At 34.5% G+C, this 19,497-nt stretch overlaps 1 protein-coding gene across 1 annotated transcript; it reads right to left on the bottom strand.

Annotated features, from left to right (window-relative positions):
- Nucleotides 1–724: 724 nt before the first annotated feature.
- Nucleotides 725–19,432, bottom strand: LOC124366399 (integral membrane protein DGCR2/IDD-like). Its single transcript, XM_046822924.1, has 6 exons — nucleotides 18,596–19,432; nucleotides 16,530–16,725; nucleotides 15,698–15,946; nucleotides 13,906–14,085; nucleotides 5,427–5,676; nucleotides 725–3,384 (listed from the first exon to the last, which is right to left on the bottom strand). Exons 1-6 carry the CDS (start codon nucleotides 18,782–18,784, stop codon nucleotides 3,291–3,293), a joined length of 1,158 nt encoding a protein of 385 aa, XP_046678880.1. The 5' UTR covers nucleotides 18,785–19,432; the 3' UTR covers nucleotides 725–3,290.
- Between the last annotated feature and the right edge of the window lie 65 nt (nucleotides 19,433–19,497).

Raw genomic sequence — 19,497 nt, 5'->3', positions numbered from 1 at the left:
CTAATTATGTTTTTTACAGGTCAGTAACTACGAGGGGTATTAGAAAAGTAAGGTTCCCTATGCCGCCGAGACAGAATGCGATATGTTGGGAGAAATCTGGTAACACTGTCTTACTCATCAGCTGTCCCTCTCTCTACCCATACCATTCGCGCCTCGCTACGTCCAACAGTGCCGGCCTAGCTGCCTTCGAAGATGGAGCTCCCTACCGTTGTTACCGCCAGATGCAAAATTCGTGCTGTGATACGTTTTTTAAATGCAAAACAGATTTCACCTATTGCAATTCATCGTCAGTGAATCGAAGTTTATGGGGAAATATTAAGACACATTAAGAAAACTGAGACGCGCGATCCAGAACCGCCGTAGAGGAAGCTTGTCCAGTGGTGTGAGACTTCTCCATGACAATGCTCGACCTCATGTCTCACGTCAAACTCAAGAACTGCTGAAAAATTTTGGCTGGACTACTGTGCCCCATCCCTCCAACAGCCCAGACCTAGCCCCATGTTCATTTATTCCCAAAATTAAAGGAACATGGGTGGCCAACGCTTCATTACCGATGATGAAGTCAAGGAAGAGTTTAGTCAATTCCTCAAAGGATTGGCGGCAGAATTCTACAACATGGGGATAGAAATTTTTGAGCATCGTCTACAAAAGTGTTTGGACAGAAACGGTGATTATGTGGAAAAATAGCTTAACTTTTAAGTTTTAAATTGATGTATAACACTAAGTAGAAATATAGAGCTGCCTATTTAAAAAAAATCACGGGAACCTTATTTTTCTAATACCCCTCGTAGTACACAATAATTTTTTTTATTCACAATGCTGAATGTTGTGTACAGTGTATATATTAAGTTTGTATCATAAATTTATGTCAATTCCTTTTCATAAAACTATAAAATCATGATTTTATGATTGGACGGAGAAAATTTTGAAATCCAAAGATTTTAAAATATCTAATTCAAACAAACTCAAAACTGTTCTTTCACTAATATGGTGTGTTAGGGTCAAATATTCATGCACAAATTTTAATTATTCATATTTTCCAGCATAAAATAGATTTTTTTTAAATTGTTGTTAAAATCTATATAGTCCTCCTAATTTTCAAAATCAACTTCAAAAGTTCAAAAATTTTTAGAAGCTTTGGCCATTCCTAGTGTTAACTTTGTACACTCTTTTAGATAACTGGCTCAAAGATGATTCTAATAATATATGCAACTATTTAAGAAATATTTATCAAAAGTATGCACAGTTTAGTTTGTGCATTTAATATTTATTTGGAAATGATTTTCCACTCAATGTTAAAAGCATTATCAGAATAAAACTAACCACCTTATTCAAAAGAAAGATTTGCTTTGTAGCATCTTTTAGTGAATGAAAAAATCATATCTTTAGACATCTACAGTCATCCTTAAAGACAGTGAAGATTTACTGTTGATCATTCATCAGCTGTGAATTCTGATCTAGTAGGGTAGATCTCAGCACGAGTTCCAAATTTGTAAGAACACGCTTGCTCTCAGTTTACATCAAGATACAACAATTTTTTATTTAACCCCCTGGCTACCAATGACTTAAGTTTGTAATTTTTGAGTCTACAAATATTCCTTATACCGATTATTTTTGCATTTGTCCGTACTATTATACAGACTGTCATAACATGTTTGATTTTGAAGCTGGTCGACTCTCAAAATTAATTGTTGTTTACCATTTCATCAGTTAATTGTTTTGATTTTGCTGTATGAAATGAAGCCATTCTTTTCCGAGAGTTTCAGTTACTTTGTGGAGCACATACTCAATGAAAGTAAAAATGAAGTGAGTGATGGTAAATTTACAACAATAATTTTGAGTGAAACTAAGTGATGATAAAGAATTTTTTTTTTAAATATGTGACAAAGCCTAACCTTAAAACAATGGCCAAGGCAAGCTAATGATTCACATAATTTTATTTTTAATGTTAGATCTGGCATAAATCCAAATGTTACTAGGCAACTAAATACTTAAATTTTATAAGATAATAGAATAAAATTCTAACGTTTTATATGGTTGTTTAATATGTTTAATTGACCCTAAACACCCAAACAAGGATTTCTATTGCAAAATAAAAAATTAATTCAGTACCTGAGGGTAGAAATATTTGAATTTTAATTGGTAGTAATGAGTTAAATGAGTAAAACCATTTTTGAATAGATTGTGATTAAAGTCATCACTTTAGGTATCTATTTTTTCTAAATCCATATTATTCTTATTTTTAAGTTGATTTTAATATCAAGAGGACAAATACAGTGATTTTGCCAATAAAATTAACAATCTATTTAGTTACTAAATGTTTTAAATTTGTTTGGAAAAAATTTATATAAATTGTTTCTCTCATTTAACTGAAGAACTTTACATAAACGTTACGTAAGCATGTACAACCATTTTACGGTTGCAAATCTCTATTTTTCTACAACCAGCTCATAATTTACGTCTGCAATATACGCAAAATTGTACAATGGCACATAGGAAATTCTGAATAAACAATTCAAATAAGGTACAGAAAATAATACCTTATCCAATAGAGCCTTTAAAACCCTTAAGAATATTTTTGTTGACCACTCCGAATTTTGTGTACACATACGTTTTTAAAGCAGTATTAATTCTGAGAAATTATACAAGGAAACAAAATTCTGATAACTGATAAAGTACTGTATCTTTTTACTGTTTCAGATATATTAGAAATATGATGATTACTTTGGTTTCTTTTCCTGAAATTACAAAACTGATAATATCATTTTAGTTCCATTGAATAACAAAACTTAAAAAAAATAAAAAAATAAAAATTACCAAAAATCGTCTATGTCATCAGGGCTAAAACAAGAAAAGCCCACTGTTGTCAACAACCTATTTCATTTTTTTAGCCATATTCAGCTCATCTCATGGGCTAATGGCCTGTGGGAGGATATCAAACAGAATAAGGAGAAAAGTCAGTGCAACGGTCAGAGACAGGATTTGAAACTGTGATATCTAACGCAGATCCAAGTCCTACGTTTTAGACCATGCGGCCATCTCGACCACTGGTTTAAATATTTCCTGTATGTGTACACGTCACAATCAACAACAGAAACATTCTTAAATTAAAAATATAAAATAGCCTATTAGCAAACCCGTTTAACACATCGATGTTCAACGGAAAGTCGTCGAGACAGTTGAACAAAATCTGTATAAAAATCGTTTGGGAGGGCTCCTGTTGTGGTAGTGAGCTAGCACGATGAGGCAACTTGAGTCGTTAGACCGGTTTTGTCGATTGGCAATCCTGATTACTCTTCTTCAGAGGAGGACGTGGACGAGGGCATGCTGCTGAACCAGTTCTCTCGGGCTCCAGACTGAGCAGGAGTTCCCATCGGGGTGGACCTGCAAAAGATTTTTTATGGAAACATAGAGGTGTTAGAATTCATGTATCACAACAATATTTCTAATTAGAATTACTAATATAATTCACATACAATAATTTTTTTATTTTTTACACATTTTTTTGTGCTGCTTCCAGAGTGACAGGAAATTCAGGATGGGTAAGGTTAGGGGGTACGGGCCGCCTACTATTGAGATCCATGAGGAAGAATTAGGGCACTAAATCTCAAAGTCATGTCCCCCCCCCCCCCCCCGGAAGAAGGGGGAGCCAGCGCTGAACCAGCCGTCAAAGCAGGCAGAGGGTGGCACAGCCTTTTGAGGCTAGCAAGAACCTCTGATAGTTAGGGAACGAACCCCACCAATCATCTCCCGCAGTAGACTAGACCTATCGAATTACCCTTGCACCCCAGAATCTCAACATTCACGGTTAATGATGTGCCGCTCCTGGACATCCATGAGGTTGCCCAGATTTAAGTGACACATGGGTTTTTGCTGTACTCAGTGGTAGGTTCAACCGGAAGGTGTAAACCAGCCAGAAGTGATCCCTGCTGGGTTATACAATAGCTTGGTCACAAGTACAAGTTTTATCCCATAAGCATTCATTTCTAGCTTACTGATGTGTCACTTACATCTAGACATCCACAAATTTCCAGGAGCGGCTCTGCACTAACAGCAAATGTCGAGATATTGGGGTAAGAGGGTTGATCGATAGGTTTAGCCTACTAGAAAAGATTACTATTAGAGTGGTGGGACTTTTACAAGCCTAAACATGAGGAATACCATAATCTTTGACTGGAAGAGGCAGACAGAAGTAGCCTCCCCTTCTTCCAAGGTGACATAAATGAGATATAGCCTGCTATTCCTTCTCCATTGTAAATGTACCACAGGATCTTGACAGGAGGTTGACCCTACCCTTCCTGAAAATTCTGACACTCCAGAAGCAGCACAAAAGTTCTTTTAGTACTAAGTGCAACGAGAAGTTTCCTCCGTTTCTTATCTAAGTGAAGCAGAACAGAACAAAAGTTTGCGTAAAAGGTTCTGACTGGTCAGGGAAGTGATTATATTTTCTCTCTAACTTTCATCCTCATGCTTTTGATGATTGGTGGATCGCAAAGCTTTTACACATCATTGCTCTTACAAGAACTACTCCAAGCAGATCAAGGAGTGAATACCTCAGTTTTTAGACGCCTTTATTTGCGATGGTAGAGATCAGCTGTTTCAAAATAGCTGCAAGAGAAGCCATAAGGTAGGACACTGCAATGGACGATATTCTTTATTTATAATCTTAGAGGTTAGAATGGTGTCAGTGCGAGATGGTTCAGTGTGGTTAAAGAGATGTAGATTGATCAATCCAGTTAAAAAATCCTCTATGGAGTAGAAGACTGTTTTATTGTGAACTGCTGTTGTCCTGTAGTGTTTTTGATCTCTTGTGGTAGGATGCAGATAAATTTTGCTCCAGCAATTCTTAGACCACTTTGAACAAATGTGCTTTGCAAATATTGACTGATGGTCTACCTCACTTATAAACCAGGAGTCAAGAGCCAACTTGCATTTTATAAACACATAACATGGTTTTTATTGAAATTTACAGAGAAATTTCTTTAAAGAAAGGAATTGATCACAGTATTTTTATATAACTCATCAATATGAAGGTGGTGAAATTCCAACAATATTATAATGCTTTGTAAGATGAAGGATAATGTACAAGGAAATTAAGTCTGCAAAACCGAATAGTCCAGAGTGGAAGATTATTTGAAGTCTATGAGAAGTGCATTATTTGCAAGATTTATTCTCAGAAGATTTTTAAGTGTAATATGAAATAGCGGATGTTTGTAGTCGGTGAGAACGGGATTTTCGTTCTGAAACACATAGTGATATGAATGAAGGAGATGTCTTACCCATCCCACGTATTGGTGCAAGAGAATTAAGAAGTATCCGAGTTAACTATAACAGTACATTCTTTTTTTAAGTAATTTCCCACCATTTTTACTCATACGTTCCTATACATAAACACTGTTTTCGTGCACAATCGACTCGAAAATTACCTCTGGCGCCTACAGTTGGTGGGCAGCGTCAGCGATGTTCTGTACGGTGGGAAGGGATCGGCTGTCTCCTCATGGGGCCTGCGGTGCAACGTCATGGTCTCCATCTCCGTGTCAAACTCTCCCCCCTGCTCGGCCATGTTGCAGTTCTCACACTCGCTGCGGTAATCGTCGTCTTCCATCACAGTCGGCAGAGTGGTGTGGACCGAGGGTCGGACACACTGTGCTTCCAGTGGACCCACCCTGCTTGGCACTGTGGACAAAGTGATTCACAGCTCAACATCTCTGGAATACTGACAGTACCCTTTGGAATGACCATCCCCCCAGCTCAACATCTCTGGAACGCTGCCTTAGCACCCTTTGGAATAGGTATCCCCTAGCTCAACATCTCTGGAATGCTGCCTTACGACCACCCTTTGGAATAGCATCCCCTCAGCTCAACATCTCTGGAACGCTGCCTTACCACCCTTTGGAATAGCATCCCCCCAGTTCAACATCTCTGGAATGCTGTTTGATGACCACCCTTTGGAATAGCATCCCTCCAGCTCAACATCTCTGGAATGCTGCCTTACGACCACCCTTTGGAATAGCATCCCCCAGCTCAACATCTCTGGAATGCTGCCTTACCACCCTTTGGAATAGCATCCCCCCAGTTCAACATCTCTGGAATGCTGTTTGATGACCACCCTTTGGAATAGCATCCCCCCAGCTCAACATCTCTGGAACGCTGCCTTACCACCCTTCAGAATAAGCATCCCCCCAGTTCAACATCTCTGGAATGCTGTTTGATGACCACCCTTTGGAATAGCATCCCTCCAGCTCAACATCTCTGGAACGCTGCCTTAGCACCCTTTGGAATAGCATCCTGCCTGATTATTATTGTTCGAATAGAGCAACCAGTGTTACAAAGATCAACTGGTTTTCATATATTTTCCATTGTTAAGTTACAAAAATAAAACATTGCGTTTCAAAGATTGGAGTATTCCTCAGTAATAAACTTAAACAATGAATCAATGTTTGTGTGTGTATGTTCACAGGTTAGAGTTTTTATGAACTTTAAACAAGTTTGTATTCTATTTCTGGAATTAGATGTAAAAAATTAGATGAATAAAAGAAATTATATTTTTTAATTTTGCAACTACCCCAAAATTACATCTTTTTATGTCACATTCTGATTTAAGTTGTATAATTACAATTAATTTATTATTTTACTAGGGTATTTAAAATATTAATACCATATTAAAATATTATATTTTATTATTTATCTGTATGGATAGTTTTATTATTTATCTGTATGGATAGTATATATAATAAAATAAGTTAATTAGCACAATAACGTTTAGTGTATGTGTTTATAATATTGGAAAGTATAAAAAAATCAAAAAATGGAAAATTTGGTGGATATGAAAGTAATTCTTTAAGGAAAAATAGCCTTTCATCTAATGGAAATAAAAATTAGTGACAAACAATTTGTAGTTGTTTTTTGAAGATTCAATTCATGAAATAAAACTCCGCTATTATTTCGCTATGAAAACAAAGTACTCTTACATTAAAAATTGTTCCCACAAAAATTAATAATATGCCATAAGCGCCAATTCTTCCATGTTACCCATAAACTATGATAACTGGCAAATGTACTTTGATGAGATCCTCAACTGATACAACCAGTGGCATTAGAGAAAAATTTTGTCATCGTCAGGGTGTTATTGACTATATTTTGTTGCAAAATTGGAAGTGTGAAATTTCTTTACACTTGGACTCAAACCCACTACTAAAGACTCTAATGCTCTAAATACTTCTATATCAAAATGATGTGCTAGAAGTCAATGTGGCTGATACTACACTGCAAGATACTACTACTACTCTTCACTGCAAAGGACACGTTTCGGAACATTTCTTCTGTAGATAATAGTTTAATACATTTAAGTAATCATGTCTTTTCACCTAACCCAACTATTAATAAGTTGCCAATTTAGCCAATGTAAAACAGGAACTAGCTCAATCACTGAACTCCGCACTCTTTCTGGAAATCCATCTAACCAGCATTTCATAGAGTTTTAACATAATATTTTTAAATATACAGGGTTTAAAAAATAAAATTGATGTCTTAGCAAGTTTTTTTTATTAGTATGCCTAATGTGCATGTATCTGCCTGTCAGAACATTGGCTTGGATATGATGAAATTAAATTATCATTTCCGGATAATTATTACTGTGCAGCTGCATATTGCAGACAGAAACCACATTAGAGGGGGGACATCCATATTTGTAAATGGTAAATTTCAATCTAGGGAGTGGGACATTAGTGGATTTTGTGATGAATTAAACTTTGAAGCCTCTGCTATTTTTATTGATGATCTTAAAATATTGGTAGTATCTTTGTATCATTCTCCAAATGGTGACCCAATATATTTTTTATGCACTCTTGACACATTGCTGTCATATATTACGCAAAAGACTAATTGTGATATTATATTGGGAGGCGATGTTAATATTTGCTTTGATGTTACAAAAAACACTGCAACAGTTAGCAAACTGCTTAATATCTTAAGACAGTATGATTTTTACTACTTAAATAATACACCAACTAGAGGAAAAAAACTGTCTAGATAATGTCTTTATAAGAACACATTCTCTCAAGACAGCCTCAGTCAGTACGTTTCAAATTCCCATTCTCTGATCATGATGGCATCACTGTCAACATTAGGATGAAAAATAGAACATTTACTAAAAACGATTACAATAATTCTAGAACTGACTATCCCATTAAATTGTTTATCCCTCAATGTGATTTTGAAAATCTATCTTCAAAGCTAGCTACTTATGACTGGAAAAATTTAATATATCTAACTAAATTCAATGGTGCGGAATACATGTTTGAGTCTCTGTTCACTGTTATCATTAAACAATATAAATTTTTTTAAAGTATTAAAAAATTAAAACCGAACAATTATCCAAAAAAAAGAATAAAATGTGGTATACTGACAATTTAAGGAAAATGAAAGAAAAATTATTGTTTCTTAGTGACTTGATAAAAGGGCAATCATAATCAAAATGTTTCCTTAAGAGATAGGTATAAACGAATTAAAATATCAGTATAAAAAGTCCATCAAAGAAGCAAAAACTAGCTAGTAATGTAAATTATATAGAGCAAAGTAGTAATAAATGCAAATCGGCTTTGGCATATTATAAAAAAATAATAATGTTCAAGTTAATAATTTCAAAAACCAACATTGATCCTGATACTTTCAATAATTATTTTGTAAATTCTGTAAATGAAGTTAAACGAAACATAGAATCATCTGTAAATAATGTTCAAAGTCATGAGTTGCTGCCAGCTATTGTGTCCAACCAGTACTTTTCTTGGAAAAAATATAACTCCAGAGAACGTTTTGAAAGCCATTAAAAAAATGAAAAATTCTGACAGCCTTGATTTTTACGATATGTCAAATAACTTATTAAAAAAAATAGCTTTAAGTTTGGTAAATCCTCTAGCAACCTGTATCAACCAATTACTAAAAGAGGGGGTGTTTCCTAGACAACTTAAAGTTTCCAGAATTTGCCCAATATATAAAAAGGGTCCGAAGGATGAGCCTGGGAGCTATCGTCCCATTTCTGTTGTTCCAGTCCTATCAAAAACTAATTGAAACGCTGGTCTACGAACAGATTGTTGATTTCTTGGAGAGCAATTATCTTTTAAATGCATCTCAATTTGGTTTTAGAAAGACTAAAATCTACTGTTGATGCAATAGATGATTTGATTAGACTAATTAATCAGGTATTTGAAATAAGGCTTTTTGCTCAGGTCACCTTCTGTGACCTTAGCAAAGCCTTTGATTGTGTTAACCATTGTGATCTTATCACAAAGCTAAATTATTACGGGTTTTCAGATCCTACATTGAAATTTTTCAAGTCTTATTTACATGATCGACAACAGATAGTTACCATCAATGGGGTTAAGGTCCAAGGACATAACAGTAAAATATGGTTGTCCCACAGGGCTCTGTCCTTGGACCACTTCTATTTTTAATCAGTATAAATGATCTACCTTTCTCAGTGACAGCTAAAAACAATACTTTACGCTGATGATACAACTTTTATTAACATTGCAAATAACATTGGAGAACTCTCAAAATTTTCAGATGAAACCTTAATAGGTGCTTTCCCAGTGGTTTCGATCTAATGGATTTCTATTAAATGAAGAAAAGACACAAACATATAATTTTAGCTTGAAAACCTTATTTGGCCCCTCTTGATAACAGTTTTAGCTCCAATATAAAATTTTTTAGGAATGTATATAGATAACCAACTAAACTGGAACCAACATACAGAAATATATAAGCAAAAAGGCTTTCTAGAGTTATTTACCTGTTAAGTCGCCTTAAGAGTGCTGTTCCTAAAAAACTATGTGAGGACCGCCTATTTTGCGTATTTCCAAGCAGTTTTTCGATATGGTTTGATATTTTGGTGGGCAACTGCTCAGGAAACTGAAGACATCTTAATTCTTCAAAAAAAAGCTATTAGACTAATGACTAATTCTCAACCGCTGGAACATTGTAAACCACTTTTTATTCTGTTAGAGATTCAAACCGGTTATCAATCTATATATATTTGATTTAATTAACTATATTCTAAAAAATCAAAAATTTTTAAAATTTAATAACGAAATTCATTCATACAATACTAGAACTAAAAACAATGCTGCAATTGGTTATCACCGCCTCAGTAAACCCTTAAATAGTCACATGGTAACATCGCTGAAAATCTATAATTTTTTGGAACACTCTGGTAAATAAAATCCACATAAAACCTTCACTAAGCTCTTTTATAGTTGGCTTTTGAAACACCCTTTCTATAGTTTAGACGAGTTTTTAGAATTAAAAAAACATTACATTTTAGATATATAATAATTTTTATATGTAAATTTTGACAATTGTTTATTTACTATTTAATTTATATATCTAGGCCTAGTTTATTTTAAATTAACCTTCACTGACTAACTTATGCTACTAAAGCACTGTTTTTTTCTTTTTTGTATGTTAGTTTAAGTTTAAATTATTTTGATAAAATTGTTTTATTTTGACCATGCCCTAGGCTGCAATATGACATTGTCAATGATTGTAAGAATTCGAACGACAAATAAAGATTTATTTATTTATTTATTTATTTATTTATTGTAGTGGAAAAACATAATATGCTTGGTTTACACTTACATTGTTGCTAGCTGTACAATCATTTAACACATAGTCACATAGATGTAAAAAATATACTTCTTAAGTCAATGCAGCTATTTGAATAAGCTAATAATAATTTATCTGCGATTTTATCTGTATAAATATTTTTTTTAATGTGGTTCGTCGGTAAGAACGGCTGGATTGACATGGCTATTTTAGTTTTAAAATGCACGCAATAGTCCAAATTAATCTTTTTATGGAGAAAAAATTGGAAAATATGTATAAATCCCAGAGTTTTCAATGAAACGTGGAATTTGAAGCATTTCAAGATATAGTAGTGTACTGTAAACAGCAATGAAAATGTACAGTATTATTTAACTTTTACCATTTAGTGCATTATGGATATTATTTCAACATTTCTATGAAATTCAATTTTGTGAATATATGCATGTAAGATACTCATAATTTTGAGTATTGATTAATCTGCTTTAATAAGCTACACAATTGTGTCATACAGTTCGGGTAAAAAATTTCAATATTTCTTTTTTTAACAAAACTTGATTTGATTTTCTAGGTCAAGCAGCAAGTGAATTTTGACAAGCAGCAAAGACGGCATCAACATTTAGAGTTGATATTTTGTGGTGAACTCAGTTTTATCCACATATGTATAAGGTATACATATTGTACTCAACCTAATATATTGTCACAGGCACTTTTTCAAGTGAGTCATTTCCAATTATTAACATTTTGATAAACTCTTTTGATAGAAAATAGCAATTAAAATGTTTTATCGTGCTAGCAGGCAGTAACCTGTATACTCCAATAGATTTCTTATCATAATTGAAATTTAATAATCATATTCTAAGTTATTACTTTCATAATTTCTTCCAGTTTGTACGATTATAGTCATAGTCATAGTCAAACTACTTTATTCTGTAATACGTACAAGGTACAAAGAATAGCGTCACTACAATGAAACTAAATACTAATATTAATTTTAAAATATAAGTAAAAAAAAAAATACAATCGTAACATCTCAACAATTTATCTTCAATTCTTCTTTAAATGAATTAATTGGTTTTTGTATTGAAATATTCCTCAAAAAGAATATAGAGACAAATTAGTTAAATAATCTTTGACTTCTTTTTTAAATTTTAACAGATTTGTTTCCATTATAAATTTTGTTGGTAAATTATGTAGATATCTAACACCTCTGTAATATGTTTTCTTTATTGTAAAATTCAAGATTGTGTTGATCGACATGTCTATTAAAACGGGTATTATATGTATGTTTATTGGTTTGTAGTATCGGATCAAAAATTTGTTTTACATAAATTATTGATTCAAATATGTATAAACCATATACTGTCAGAATTCCAAGTTCAGAAAAAATATGTTTAACAGAATCTGTATATCTTAAATTTTTCATTATTCTCACAGATTTTTTTTGTAGGACCAAAAGCCTATCTAAATTACTTATTGTTGTTGCTCCATAAATGCTTATTCCGTAAGCTAAATGTGAATGGATCAAAGAGAAGTATATTAATTTAAGTGTATGTAAATTACTAATTTTTGCCATTTGTCGCAATGCATATAGACCAGTAGACATCTTCTTAGTAACATGATCTACATGTTTATCCCAAGCTAAATTTTTATCTATTATAAGTCCTAAAAACTTTGTGTGGTCTACTTGTTTAAGTCTGTCATTGTCTAGAAAAATGTCACAGTTTAAATTTGATCTGGATTGCTTTGTAGAAAAAGAAATATAATTAGATTTATCTGAATTTAATAAAAGATTATTTTTGTCAAAAAAATCCTTAGTCCTAGTTAGACCAATATATGATGAAATTTCAATATTCTCAAGCTTCTGACCAGAAAACAAAACATTTGAATCATCAGCATACAGACACACGCCACCATCCAACCCCTCCATCACCCCTGGCAAACCTCCTATATAACATAAAAACAATAGAGGACCCAGGATAGACCCCTGGGATTAAAAGATTAAAAGGATTAAAAGACTACTATAAAAGTTGTAATCTCGAGGTTTAATAACACAACAGGAATGTGTACAAACTTATTTTCTCACTTTTCTATATCGTATTTCTAGTCATACTTAAAATTCTTAATCATAAAATCCTGGTTACAAATTTAAATTGTAGAAAATCTTGGTACAAAAATATTTCACTCTTTATTACATAATGCTACAGAAAGGATAGTAATAACAATAACAAACATTTTATTGATATACACATTAAGTTGTGTCATCAATGTTTATATTGAATACAATAAAGGTTTAATAAGGGTTTTCTACTAATATATTACTATTAATAAATTAAATTTAAATGAGTATAACCTTGTAGATATTTAAATAACCAAAGATAAAAAAATGTTTAAAATTTATAATTGAATCAAAAGTTCTGACTTTACCTTGTTTATATATTTATTACAATGTCAGGATAAGATAATTATTTAGCTATAGTATATTACTGAATGAACAGCTGTTTTAAAATGCAACTGAAATAAAACTGATTTAATTGGTTGTTGCAAACCACTCCTACGTACAAAAAAGTGGAATTTCATTTTTTTAAAACATGCCTCGTACAGTAGTGAAAAACAAGAGGTACATTTACACAAAATTTCAAATTCTCATAAAACATTTAAATTTTTCAAATCTAAATGATTTATGAAACACACTGAGCCTAACGATTTGTCAGATCTTAAACACACCCTGATACCTTTTTATTTATTAATTTACAACACATTCAATTGTATTTATTATTACTGACTTCAATATAATTCACATTATTTTAAAGTTTTACGTTAATAATAATTAAACAGTATACACGACACTTTTCTTTTAAAATAAGTGAAATTTAATTTCTCCTCACAATTAATTATATGAACGTTTTTGAAGTTACCTCTAAAGAATTGATTTTATACAAGAATATTGAATCTTACTGAGTCCTACTTACATGAGATTTTCACAGTAGCGTAACTAGGACTTGGCTTTGGGGGTGAAATAATTTAAATTAAAAAGGACACCACACCAAGGATTATGGAATAAATCTGGAAACATCTAAATTTTTTGCTAATTAAATAGGCCTAATTCAAGGTGCAACATTTAAGGTGTTTGGATGGAGGAGAGGGGGTTTGCTCCCCCTCATTTTCTTCTTAGGTACGCCACTGAAATATTGTCATTGTTACTTTACTAGTGCGTTACGATAGCAAAAGTTTGTTACCCGTGGATACCTTACTAGTGAAAAGTCAATCGATGACTAACAATAATATAGAGACAACAAGACTTACGAGAGTCAGTGGTGGGTGGAGCGGCCGGGTCCCGTACCACCTCCTGGAAGAACAGGTCGGGCCGGATGGTGGCGAGGCGGGCCTCGGGTGGCGGGGGTGACAGTGGTCCACTGGTGGCCAGAGTCAGGGGGATGGTGCGGTGCTGGTGGTGCAGGTGCGAATGGACACTGAGACTCGGACCTGTCGTGACAATTTTACTGTTTATTTCATCCATCTCTATAGAAATAAATACACTTTATTAAACAAACATTCCTGGAGAGTATATAATTATAATGAGAAAATAATCCATACATAATTATGGATGTTGGTTTGTACCAATGTTTTTCCAGAGAGTTTTTTAGTATTTTTAATATATTTGCAGAAAACTTCAAATGTTTACTTTTGATCAAACCAACTGTATATAAACTTGTATGACTTCATAATTCCTACTTCGAGCAAATCTTTACTTGCCCCTTCAAATTTTAGACATACATGTGATGATGATTTGAGATCGATAGACACATCCGTGACTGCTTTAACACAACGTCAACTTACTGTAACGATCGGTCTGTAGTGGCCAAGGCGGTCTCAAATTTTGCATCATGAAATTATTCAACATAGTCTTTGTTCTATATAACAGAAATTATTCTATCGAACACTTCTGGGTTGTTTTTTCCGAATCCAGATTATCTTGTGCAATTCAGTACATTGATCAAAACTGATGAACATACTCTATCGTTGTGGAACATATCAAGTAGCGTATACAGATATGGCAAGGCAGGCTCTCAGCTCCCTGACGAGGTACAACTCCAACACCACATGGAGGCAGTAACGTTGCAGGGCCTGGAAAACTTGCTCACTCCAATGTAAGTGTAGCTGAAGACTGTATATTTTTGGAATCTCTCCAATTATTTATCTTGCTGCATAAAAAATCAATGTTTTCTGGATACACATTACATTTATGCTGTACAGATCAATATTGGTTAAATTTAAATTTGAACGGTTCGTGCCGAGAACGGTAAGTGGAAATTGAAAACAAATTCAAGAAGGATGTTTGTCATTCAAGTCGAACATATCGGTTGGGTTGGAGGCTAAAGAGCTGCCGGTTTTCCTTCATATTCGGTTTGTGGACCCCATTATGAGAAAAATCTTGGCCTGATTCCTTCTTCTTGATTCGGACATTGAAAGGGAAGCACGTGTGAAAATTCTTTCTATTACTCTACATGTGATATCGAGATCTGATTTGTGGAATCTTGTATAATGGTGATTGACTGTGTTGCGATATATCTGGTATGACGAAGTAACAATTGGAATTCCAAAATTTCACTTAATTTAAATGAGACTCCAGAATCTAAATTTGGTGACTGCGTGCTGAGTGTATGTACATTTAATAGAGAATTTTATAAGACATTGGTAACAGTGAACTCAATGTAATAAATTAATTTGGAATGTGGTCACAGTGAATGAAATAAATTAGGTGAAACTCAACCAATACAATGGAGTGAATCTACTGTTATAAAGAGAGTATTGCAGCAATTAGAAAACACAGGTGAGTCATACAATTAATAGAGAACATTGTTTTGTGGCAAACAATTTATTGATAAATATTATTCAAAATTGACAATTTACTTCTGATTTTTTTGATACAACAATAAAGAAACATAAATATTAACACAGAAGTTACACTGTGACAACAATGAAGGGTTATTAATGAGGATTTAAAAATGGATCTAATGCAATATATTCAATGTCGTTTTCATATTTCAGAAATTGGTCTTAGAACGTAACCTTAAAATATTTTGACTGTACTGACCAGGTGTAGTCCTAGCTGCCAATGCTGCCTCGGCTCTCGCTGCTGCCACAGCCTCCTCATACGGTGGAGGCGCCTCCCCCCGCGGGAAGTAGTTCCCTGGAGGCTTCCAAAGTGGGAAATGCGAGCCGGCTTCTTCGTAATGGTAGTCCTGACAACCCAGTGTGGGTGGCAAGTAGCCGAGGCTACCAGCGATGTAGCCGATACTGCCCAGACTGCGCGAGTCCTCACTCAGTTGTCGGCTCTGACGACCTGCAACATTGGAGGCACTGATTCAGTGGAACTTCCACAATGATACCAGTTTATACCTACGTCTACTAATTATTATTACACAATTTAGTGTTGTGATATCAATAAAATGGTTATTGTTGTAATCAGTACATTTGCTTTTAAATGAAAAAATCTCAAATGACGCAAACTGATCTTAATTTTATTTAAAACAACACTAGTTAAGTAAAAAAACACACGGTTTTATATTTTACACATCTAAATTTTACTTTAGAATATATATGGGTGACCACTGAGCGATCCTGTCCTTGCAAGCAGTCCGCCTGCCCGGCCGTTGGTGGTGGTTCGGAAGTCACCTCTAAGCCGCTGGTCCCCAGGTTAAGTGCAAGAGCGTGCATTTTAGCCTATTTGTTGAATCCAAATATCCAGTGAAATAAAACTTTCTTTACTTTTATCTTTTATTTTTCACAACGCATACACAATTTATATATAAACCACAAGACACACAAAGAGAACATGCGATTCCTGAAGGACGTTTGGAACCCACAGTGTGTTTACAATGTAGTCACAGTTGCATGATAAACTTCAGACCACTGGTTCTACTCACCCCTGATCTTCCGTTGTCTCAGCCTGTGGATGAGGAAGAACAGTAGGGACAGGGAGAGGATGGCCGTGATGGCACTGGCGATGAGACGCAGACCGAGGTCAGCGTTGATGTCATGGCCTCCGTCTCTGTTCAGTATCGTGTCGTCCAGACAGATGAACTCACAACACGAGTTGCCCACTCGGAACGATTTGCAATCCTGTGTAGTAGAAGCAGAAAATGAAAGATGATTACTTCCTGAGCATTAAATCCTGTATCTTTAACTTAAACCAGTAAACTGCACTATTAAACTGGAAGTAATGTTGGTTTATTTCTTTTTTTAATTTTAAAAATGTATGCTATATTACAAAAATTACATTATTTTAAGAAACAATTAGTTTATTTGCAAATTATATTGCTGGGTATAAATAAAACTTAGAAAATTGTAAATGTAACTTAACTAAATATTTCACATTCACTCTGCTTTACATTTTGACTAAATGTCTCTCACCTATAGTGACCTAATTGTTTCTTTATATTAAATTATACTAATTATTGTAACCTAACCAACATAATTAATCATCTTTATTAAATTCATTTTATTACCCGGCCTATAACAAAATTACATAATCACTTATTTTCGATGTAGGCATTTTCTGGAACTGTTAGCCTTTTGGGTCCTCAGTATAAGAAAAGCAGAAAATAAATTAAAATTTAATTCTGCATCAATAAGGCATTATCTTTAATCGGTAAGCTGCTCTATCAAACTGAAAGTTATGTTGGCTTCTTCTTTTATTTCAAACAATTTACTGTACTCTACATAAAAAAAAACAATTAAATAACGAGTCCATTCACATCATTTCATTTAGTATACACCAAATTTAAAATCTGGAAATTGTAGATGTAGCTTAACTAAATTGTTCCAATTTATACCACTGTAAATATTGATTTCAGATCTCTCATCTATAGTGCCATAATTGTTTATTCATATTCTATACTAATTGTAACCTATTAAACTTAATTAATTATATTTATTAAATTTGCTTTACTATAAAACCTATAATTAAATTATATCATCACTTGTAATGTAAGCATTTTCTGTCATTCATAGACCACTGAATTGCTAATCAGTTGAGGTCGATAATAATAATACTGTAAGTAGTTATATACATGTGATTCACCGGATTAACACTGTTAATTCATTTCATCACAGTAACAATTGAGTGATTATATTTACGGATTACTTTACCACATAATTTTATATTCAAATCTTGTGATGATGATCCAAATGTACTGTAAATTGATTATTACAATTTTTGCAAACACACTGTATTACTGGTGCTTTATTTTCAACATACATTTGAAATAAATCATGATACAAAGAAACTGTTTATGATGAAAAATAAAACTTATGTATCTTGAAATTTTATAATTATACCATGCATATAAAATCATCAAGTAGTACATCAAATTTAAATTATGACTATTTGCCTTTTTTAACCACGATAAGCCTGGGATTAAGGATGTAAACAATCACAATAAATATTTTTAAAGTAATTTAATTTTCCATTTTCAAGATAATCGTGTACAAATTTCTTTCAGAATATTTTGCTTTTTTTGTTCTCTTAGGACAAGAAGCTGAGAAGTTGCTCTTCCGGAGTGATAGTATATTTTGGATGAGGAAGGTTGGAGGTAGGGGCTGCCTCCTATTGAGATCTATGAGGAAATTCCTTGGGCATTAATTTTCAGTCATGACTCCTTAGAAGAAGTGGAGACCAGCTCTGATCAAGCCTCTCCAGTCAAACCAGGCAAGGGGTGGCATGCCCTTATGTCTAGGCTAGCAACAGCCGTTAACACATAGGGAGCCCCACTTACTCCACAGTCATCTCTCGCAGAAGACTAGACCTATCGATCTACGCTTGCGCTCCAATATTTCGACATTTACAGTAGCAATGTGCCGCTCCTGGACGTTCATAAGGTTGCCCAGATTTAAGTGACACATCAGTTTTTTCGTTACCCAGTATAGGATCAAGTTGAAGGTATAAACCAGCCAGAAGTGAACCACATTGGGCAATATTTAGCTTAGTCACCTGTGGAGGGGAACAGAGCACAGCCTTGCACCACTTGGGCTGTCCATTGTCGCAGACACACAGGGTACACGTGTCAGGCCCTGGGACGTAGTGAAGACCAGGCGTAATGACTCGGTCATGCAGATCCCTACATTCTCCTGACGCACCATCACTTCCTGTAACCACCCCATCTATAAATACTATTGACATAAGTGCATTCAACAGACACACAGGGTACACGTGTCAGGCCCTGGGACGTAGTAAAGACCAGACATAATGACTCGGTCGTGCAGAGGCCTACATTCTCCTGACGCACCATCACTTCCTGTAACCACCCCATCTATAAATACTATTGACATAAGTGCATTCAACAGACACACAGGGTACACGTGTCAGGCCCTGGGACGCAGTGAAGACCAGGCGTAATGACTCGGTCATGCAGATCCCTACATTCTCCTGACGCACCATCACTTCCTGTAACCACCCCATCTATAAATACTATTGGCATAAGTGCATTCAACAGACACACAGGGTACAAGTGTCAGGCCCTGGGACGTAGTGAAGACCAGGCGTAATGACTCGGTCATGCAGATCCCTACATTCTCCTGACGCACCATCACTTCCTGTAACCACCCCATCTATAAATACTATTGGCATAAGTGCATTCAACAGACACACAGGGTACACGTGTCAGGCCCTGGGACGCAGTGAAGACCAGGCGTAATGACTCGGTCATGCAGATCCCTACATTCTCCTGACGCACCATCACTTCCTGTAACCACCCCATCTATAAATACTATTGGCAAAAGTGTATTCAATGGACACATGGATACAAGTGTCAGGCCCTGGGACGTAGTGAAGACCAGGTGTAATGACTCGGTCGTGCAGATCCCTACATTCTCCTGACGCACCATCACTTCCTG

Source organism: Homalodisca vitripennis, chromosome 7 (genome assembly GCF_021130785.1).
Source record: "Homalodisca vitripennis isolate AUS2020 chromosome 7, UT_GWSS_2.1, whole genome shotgun sequence".
In the NCBI taxonomy this organism is placed as follows: Eukaryota; Metazoa; Arthropoda; class Insecta; order Hemiptera; family Cicadellidae; genus Homalodisca; species Homalodisca vitripennis.
Note: the sequence above shows the minus strand (reverse complement) of the source record. Positions and strands in the feature narration are given on the sequence as shown.

Excerpts from the sequence above, each read along its gene's own strand:
- LOC124366399 (XM_046822924.1), bottom strand. The coding sequence starts at position 18,784 with ATGTCAATAGTATTTATAGATGGGGTGGTTACAGGAAGTGATGGTGCG. Across the intron at positions 15,947-16,529 it reads GAGACAACGGAAGATCAGGG|GTCGTCAGAGCCGACAACTG; the intron begins GTGAGTAGAACC and ends CCAATGTTGCAG. Across the intron at positions 3,385-5,426 it reads ACCAACTGTAGGCGCCAGAG|GTCCACCCCGATGGGAACTC; the intron begins GTAATTTTCGAG and ends AATCTTTTGCAG.